Source organism: Poromitra crassiceps, assembly GCF_964638095.1.
Source record: "Poromitra crassiceps genome assembly, chromosome: 15".
NCBI classification, from domain to species: Eukaryota; Metazoa; Chordata; class Actinopteri; order Beryciformes; family Melamphaidae; genus Poromitra; species Poromitra crassiceps.
Window position 1 is genome coordinate 41,214,608 of NC_139634.1, and position 8,960 is coordinate 41,223,567.

Sequence of the window (8,960 nt, forward strand, 5' to 3'; positions counted from 1 at the left end):
GCCACCTCTCCACTTACAAAGATGCCCTCACCACTGTCAAGTCTGCCTACTTCTCCACCATCATCAATGACTCCAGCCATAACCCTAAAACCACCCTCTTCTTCAACTGTAAACAACCTCATCAAGCCCCGTGCTGACACCCTCTCCACCTAGACACCGGATTGATTTTTTATTTTATTTTCACCGACACAATCACCACCATTAACCAATCACTGTTCCCTGTGTCTGACCCAGTAGCCCCTATCCTGGTCCTTCTTCTCTCCATCCCTCCTGACCTTCTACACCTCTCCCCATCGCCACCTCTGCTGTTTAGCTCCAGTTGCCCCCTCCATCATCTCCAAACTCATCAGCTTCATCCAAACTCACGACCTGCTCCCTCAACACCCTCAACACGCCAGCTCAAGCTTGCTTTATACTGTGCCACGAAGGGCGCAGGGGAGGAGCCCCGTAGGCCGCCCACCGTGTACCTGAAGATTTTTCTCACAGCGCGACCTCCGCACGGCTTCTCTCCAAACATGGCCGCTTTCGAGCCACTGAGCCCTGAACACTGAGCTGTGTTTTCACCACATTTCTTGACCCATGTGGTAGGCTAAACTTTGATTTGCAACTGTTCATTTTTAGTCATTTCACCAAGTAAATGTGTTGTGTTGAGAGCATGATTGAGAGAGATTAAAAGCAGCACAGAGTAGGCTATCAGGGCTGAGAACTGAAACGGCTATTCAGTAAAAACCAGTTTGGTGATTCATTCATGTGCTGATGTACGGTCGTTTGAGAGTGAAAGTGCACTCAGTAGGCTACTGCACATAATAGCGTTTCATTGCGACTTTTCATGGGCTGTTCTCACTATTACCATTGTACAATACATGCTGATCACTTGGCTGATCACTTCTGAGTATAAAAGCATCTGCCCCAGCGCGAGGTCCGCACGTGACTCGCGGAGCTCCACCTCACAGAGCCTTGCTCGAGTATGGGCGAAAATACATCATAAAGTATTTTGATACAAATTACAAATACTTGCTCAAAAAATGTATCACAATACAAATACAAAATACCTGTCTGAAAATGTATTTGAGATACAAATACGTATTTTGTATTTTGAAAATACATGAAAATACATTTTATAAAAACTTATAAAGAGCTGCAACGATTAGTCAATTCATAGATTAATTGCCAAATATTAAATTAATTGCCTATTTTGATGATCTATTAATCATTTAGAGACATTTCTTTAAGGAAAATGTCCTAATTCTCTGATTTCAGCTATTCAAAAGTGAAATTTTCTGGTTTCCTTAGACAGTAAATCCTCTCTTTAGTCCTCTGTCACAGTATGTGTACTCCCTAACACACTGCAGTTCTTCCATTTTAGTTTTAGTTGTTTTTCAGTAGAACTAATTTCTCCTTCAGCTCAGCTGTTAATCACCTTCTGTGAGGGCTTTTGACTTAAAGGCAGCATTTCTGCATGTTAACCTCAAGTTTTGGAACTTTGACTATGTTTAGCCATAGATATCTGACATCATAACACAATATATAAATAACTGAAATAGGTAAAAGGCATAGTAGGTCCCCTTTAAACAACTTCACATTCACCACCATGTCAGTAACTTGTCGTCACAGTATTTATTTAACGTGCAAACATATTTATACAACTAGAAAAGGTTACATTTCAGGAATTGAATGCCCTGATGCACATCCTGTCTAAGGTTGTGAAATTGTGAATCGGTGAGAGGAACGATGAGAAACTGCATCTCAAACAAAAAAGGCCTTCCATGAAATTGGACTCTTGTTCAAATCCTTACATCCTTAAAATGACTTCCCCTCCTTCTGCTTCATAAACAAAATCCAAAACAACCTGGCTATCTAGAACATAATTACTAAAGAACAATCACTCACTGAATACAACTTTCCACTATCAGCAGTGGTAACACCATTATAGTGTCAAAATCTGCACAGCCATCATTATGCACAGTGAAGCTCAGACATCCTTGTAGCAACAGAAAGACATTTTTGATTTTCATTAGGGTACTTTGGTGTTCAGTTATAGTTTTTCAGTATAACTAATTTCTCCATCTATTCAAATCAGGTTTATGACAGTTAGTTGTTTTTCAGTACAACTAATTTCTCCTATTCAAATCAGGTTTCAGTTTAGTTCACTTAGTTGTTTTTAGTACAACTAATTTCTCCATCTTTAGTTTAAACCTGTGTCAATGTTTACATGTGTCAATTTGAGAATAAAAAGAAAAATGTATTTTATGTATTTGAAATACACAAAATACAAGATCTGAAAGTATCTTGATACAAATTACATCTCATTTTTCTCTGCCCAGCCAAATACAAATTACAAAATACAAAAAAGTAGTTGAAATACGTATTTCAAATACAAGTATTTCAAATACTGCCCATCTCTGCGAGTATAATGAGGCCTTAGGGCCTGTGTCCACCTAGCGTCTTTTTCCGACCGTTAAACGTTGGAAGTACGCTGAGAAGCGCTGATCTCAGCGCACAATTAACATCTGAAACTAACGTTAGTTCAGTGTGGTAGTAGCTTGATAGGTGACAGCTAACATTAACAACTCAGAGCTCAACACTCACCAGAAATATTAAGTGTCTAGCCAATCTGCTCCCACAATTGAGCCGTTCTGTCTCTGTTGCGATAGTTTCTCCATATGATTAGTTGCCAGAAAAGGAGCAACCGACACCAGCGTCTTTCTGAAAAGTTAAAATATTTTCGGCTGTAAGCGCTGGGAGTCGGGCGCACAAAAACGCCGGAGCTCTGTGAAAATAGACGCTGGACGCAGCGTACTTTCTCTAGACGTCTGTGTGCGCCCGCATACGCTCTCCCCCCATTGGAAACAACTGAAAATAGACGCCAGAGCTGATGAAAAGACGCTAGGTGGACACAGGCCCTTAAAGGGCTCATTATACTCGAGCAAGGCTCCGTACAGAGGTAGCGCCCAACCATGGCCAACACATTGACGTCATTTGACGCTCCACCCCCGCGCCCTTCACGGCATGGTGAGTATACAGCAAGCTTTTGTCTTTTAGATGAGAATCAGCTTCAACAGCTCGGTCAATGGTCCAAACCAGAGAGCCTAGTTTTTACTTCTCTTACCTTTCACAAATCAGGATTCTCCTCCTTCAGGCGGCTCATTTCTCTCGTCCAAAACGTCAGAACATGTGAAATTCCTCGTCGTGTCTGGAAGTTCTCCTCAAGTAACTCAGAGTGTTAAAGTCCAGAGTTAAAGTTTCTCTGGAGAAAAGTCAAACACTCTGCGTCCTGTGTGGGGAGTGGACTGACTTGTGTGTGTGTGTGTGTCTGTTGACCTACTTCTTGCGGGGGAAGGGCTCTTGGTGTTGGTGGTGGGTGGGGACTGGGGTGGCTATTTGATACCACACACACACACACACACACACACACACACACACACACACACACACACACACACACACACACACACACACAATGGCTTGTCCTGCAGACATAGCATACAAACATTATACAATAATAATGAGAAGAAATATCTGAGAAGACATCAAATATTCTCATTAGGGCAAAGGAAATAAACAGCCTATTGTAGAAAGTGTCACAGCATAATCACAATAACCAGTTTGGACAATAGCCACCTGACAACAATGTATACAGTAAACTTTAGCATATTAACCAGGGTTCGAGTTATTTGTGGGGGTTCTTAAAATCGAGGACCAAGCCAAGGGTCGCCGTCATTTTGTGTGTGCCGTTTTTCTCAAATATTGCCTGCTGAAGCCAGATTTAGAGGAATATCTCATTTTAAATGACCATTAAGATAAGGCTGTTGTGATGTCATTATTCAGTCTTACTCTTAACCATCAATATTTGCTCTTTTTTTCACTCACCTTTCAAGTATATAGTGCTCAAAGTGCTTTACAAAGGGCATGGCCTGCCTATATTTTCTCCAACAACAGATATGAACACATGGCATCTGCCTTCCAAACACCAGAGCACTTTTCTAGTAGAACAAATATACTGAACCATATACTGAAGTATAACCACATTGTATTAGGCTACATAATAACTGGCTCATCTGAAGAAAACACTAATGTTGCAATAAGAGCACAGTTCAGAATCACATAGATGTGGAGCCAGACACATATTACTGTATACCAGTGTTGGGCAAGTTACTTTCAGAATGTAATATACTACATATTACTAGTTACTTACATTTGAAAGTAATAAGTTACTTTACAATATTACTGTCTGTGTAGAGTAAGTCATTACTTATTACACTACTTTTGCATTACTTTCACCAAAATAACAGCATTAGCAGAATGACATCGCCACCCCAGAACCATCCTGAAAACTAATTTCAACCGTCTAGTGTAAACCGTCCAAAATCCTTTTCCCTTGTTATTGTCATCTATAGTGGTTATTTGCATAAAAACACTCAATTTGATTAGGAAATGATTGTATCTTCATTTAAATAATGCTTTGATTTAAAAAAATAAATAAATACATTTGTAACTTGTGTTACTTGACAGTAACTGGTATAATATTACTGAAATCCTATTGGTAATAAGTTATATTCCTGAGTTACTGCTAAAAGTAATATATTACATGTAATATGTTACTTTTGTAATGAGTTACCCCCAACACTGCTGAATACACTCTCATCCTTCTATCTTCACAAATTCCTTTTCTGTCTCTCTCACATACTGTACTCTTTCTCTTACACACACACACACACACACACCTCACACGCACGCACGCGCACATACCACATGCACACGCACACACACACACACACACACACCTCACACGCACGCCCGCGCACACACCACATGCACATGCACACGCACACACACACACACACACACACACACACACACACACACACACACACACACACACTCTCTCTCTCCCCCTCTCTCCCAGGTCACAGCGCTGCCCCCTGGAGGCGCGTCTGTCATTGCATGACATTGTGTGGTATTGTTATTCGGCACCACGCTCTCTTCGCATGACAAGACGTTCCCGCCCTTTCAAGCGCCGCCGTATCCGCCGCTGTGACTGCTTTTCTGATTGGCTGCAGACGCAGCAGGGGCTGCTGGTCCGCAGGAGCCAGGGACAGCAATCTGCTTTCATGACGACGAGCTGTGCAGAGAGAAAGGTCCCAGAGAGCAGAACAGAACTGAGATACTGCGGTTTCCAAATGTGCAAATCTGCAGGCAGTCGCCAGAATAAAATGTCAGCATTGTACGTTTTCTCGAATTCATGGATATATAGAATATGAACATTCCTGAAACAAAGTCATCAATTTTTCTTGCCTGGGTGCAGACCTTTAACCTTTACCACTCGTTAACCTTACCACTTCGGGAACCGCCATTCCTGTTTTGCCAACGGCATCCCCAATTGGCCGGGGTACTTTGTCAACTACAGCGCGCAGTACCTGATTGGCCCGGTTATGATGTCACCAGTGATGTCACTCAAGCGTGATGTCACTCAAGCAATTACAATCTTACTATATAGGGTGGCGCAGAGCAATCTAGTAAGAGAGTGGCATCAGTGGAGGTCCAAAATGCGTGACTCGGTAGCCAATGAATAGCCAGGAAGGGGGCTCGCGCTACATTTGAATGCTAAAATGAAGCTGATAATATACAATTTGATTATTTAAACGTCTGACCCTTTCAAAGTACATCAACAGCGCTGCTTAATCCAAAAAAAACTGGTCCATTGGAGTGAATGGAGATGTCGCGAGTCTTCTAGATACACGGCTCTGGGGTGGCGTTCTGAGCATGCTCAGTTGAGCAATTGTGGGCCGTGTGACATCATCAGTGATGTCATAAGTTGAATAGTGACATCAGTCACATTATCACTTATGTCATAACTCTTTTGCTACTTACCCATTGTGACATCGTCAGTGATGGCATAAATCCCCCTGCTACTGGTATAAATATAACCAATAGATGGTAGAAGACAATGGCTTCCAGATCAGAGGAGTATCACTGTCCTGTCTGCCATGACGTCTTTAAAGATCCTGTCATCCTGTCCTGTAGCCACAGCTTCTGTAAAGCCTGTCTGCAGAGCTGGTGGACACAGAGACTCATACACGACTGTCCACTTTGTGAGGAAATATCTTTACAGAGTCAACCACCTCGTAATTTGGCGTTGAAGAACCTGTGTGAGGCTTTCTTACTGGAGAGAGATCAGAGAGCTTCAGCAGGATCTGAGCTTCTCTGCAGTCTGCACTCTGAGAGACTCAAGCTCTTCTGTCTGGACCATCAACATCCATTGTGTCTCGTCTGTGGAGCCATCGATGAAGCTACACGGCAACACAAGGAAGAACTCCAGAAATCACTGAAGCCCTTAAAGGAGAAACTGAAGCACTTTAATAAAGTGAAAGGAAACTGTGATCAAACAGCAATGCACATTAAGGTCCAGGCTCGACACACAGAGAGGCGGATTAAGGAGCAGTTTAAGAAGCTTCACCAGTTTCTCCAGGAGGAAGAGGAGGCCAGGATCACTGCACTGAGGGAGGAAGAGAAGCAGAAGAGTCTCACGATGAAGGAGAAGACTGAGGGTCTGAGCAGAGAGATAGCAGCTCTTTCTCACACAGTCAAAGCCAAAGAGAAGGAGCTGAAAGCTGATGTCTCGGTCCTGCAGAACTACAAGGCTACAGTGGAACTAGTCCAGCGCCTTGTGGTGGAGGATCCACAACCGGTCTCAGGAGCTCTGATAGACGAAGCCAAACACCTGGGCAACCTGAGCTTCACAGTCTGCGACAAGATGAAGGAGATGGTCTCCAACACTCCTGTGATTCTGGACCCAAACACTGCCGGCCCATACCTCATCATGTCTGAAGATCTGACCAGTGTGAGACGTGGAGAGAGACAGCAGCTTCCTGACAATCCAGAGAGGTTTGAATACTACGACAGTGTTCTGGGATCTGACGGCTTTAACTCGGGAACTCACAGCTGGGATGTTGAGGTAGGAGATAGTACAGGTTGGTTCCTGGGTGTGTTAGCAGAGTCTGTCCAGAGAAATGGAAGCATCGAATTCAGGCAGTCTGGAAAATGGGGAATAGGGTTCTATGGTCGTGAATACACAGCAAAACACATACCATCAGATCCAGTATCTCTCCCAGTGAAGAAGAAGCTCCAGAGGATCAGACTGCATCTGGACTGGAAGAGAGGAATGCTGTCATTCTCTGATCTTGACACTAATACACACATACACACCTTTACACACACCTTCACTGACAGGCTGTTTCCCTATTTTAACAATTGGAATACTCTGAGGATTTTACCAGTGAAGGTCTATGTAACAGTGGAACAGCAAAGTTAGGGGAGGGGGCATGTCCACCAACCAACATGTTGAGAGCACTTGAAGCGCTGGTGCTGTGAAAGACTTTATGGCGTGGCCACTAGGGGCCGACGTGTCTATAACAAGGTCTGTCCGTATGTCCCAAAGAAAGAAAGATCGCTGGTCACTGCCATCTATGACATCACTGATGACATCATCACCAATGACATCACAATTGCTTGAGTAAAATCACTGATGACATCACTCACTGATCAGTGATTTTATGACATCACTGATGATGTCACTGATGATGGCATAAGTCACGCGTGAACACAGAGAGAAGTCATGCGTGAACAGTGAGATCACGCACTCAAACTTTTTAGTATATAGAATTACGATCAGTGATGTAATTCTGTCCTGTATATGCTGCCCTTCAGAGTATCCTGTCCGATTGCTTGATCTGTGTGTTCGGTAACAGGTGCAACCAAAGAGCAAGCTAAGTTGCAGTGCATGATTAAGATGGTGAGCAGGGTCATTGTGTGACCAGATGTCATTCTGACTAAGGCTGAGTGCTTCCTCAATGACCCTGCTCAGCCTTGACACAAAATAACTAAGGTCGCTTTCACATATAAGCTGGTGGACTCGGTGCGATTCGGGGTGGTGAAGTTGCAACATTTTTGCGATTTTCATTTGGTCTGGTTCGCTTTCACACAGCAATTTGTCACAAACGCACCAAACTTTCTAAACAATGTCACGTGGTCGAAACAGTCACTCATCTATTGGACAGAATAGAGAGGGGAAATCTCTCCTCTCTTCAGCAGGCTTCTTGCCTGGCTGTGGGCTGACTGAACAACACAAGTGAATCCGCAAAACACGGACATGGAGCAACACCACCTGCGATATTGGGATTTCTGGTTTTACTATCAAATAATTATTTAACAAGAATGTGCCCAATATGAGCTGCAGATGAGGCAGCAAGCTGTTGAACATTTCATTCTACAGATGAGAGTAGCCTACGTACCGAAGGAGATAGGCAACCCGGGGCCAGCTGTTGATAAAAGTGATGTTGTTATGATGATGTACTTCACGACGCAGCGCGCAGGTACTGTACACGTGTGCACGCCGCAGTATTTGTTTTGCTCCCTTCTCCCGTCTCCCGTCTTCTACTCATGATGCACTGCATGAATGCATCAGATGTACTGGTGCTCTTGTGTTTAGTCCGGTTTGCTTTCACACAACAAACGAACCACGCCAGGGTTCACTTGGAAGCGAACCGAGACCCACGTTTTCAAGCGCGCCAGAGTTTGTTTGTTTGTTCCGCAACAGAGTTCGTTTGCGCTTTCACACCATCCCAAACGAACCGCACTATCCGAGGAAACAAACTCTGGCGCGGTTAAAGCGGACTAAACAGCTTATATGTGAAAGTGACGTAAGTGACCGGGGCAAAGGAAGGATTCTGCAAGGCAAAATAAGAACCAGCAGGTTTAACAAGTCTTTTGTCCCTTCAGCAATTAACCTGTTAAACGAGAGGGACAGCAGAAAGGACCCGATAACGTTTTCCTCTTTCTACATTAGCCTACATTTACATTACATTACGTCATTTGGCAGACGCTTTTATCTGAAGCGACTTACAATAACACATTTTGTCAGCAATAGAGCAATCAACTATGCAACACAGTCTATGACAGCT

At 43.5% G+C, this 8,960-nt stretch overlaps 1 protein-coding gene across 1 annotated transcript; it reads left to right on the plus strand.

Moving 5' to 3' along the window:
• Positions 1–5,947: 5,947 nt before the first annotated feature.
• Positions 5,948–7,312, plus strand: LOC310790233 (E3 ubiquitin-protein ligase TRIM39-like; the record flags this gene model as incomplete). Its single annotated transcript, XM_083651905.1, has 1 exon — positions 5,948–7,312. The coding sequence occupies one exon, from the start codon at positions 5,948–5,950 to the stop codon at positions 7,310–7,312; it is 1,365 nt and encodes a 454-aa protein (XP_083508031.1).
• Positions 7,313–8,960: the final 1,648 nt, after the last annotated feature.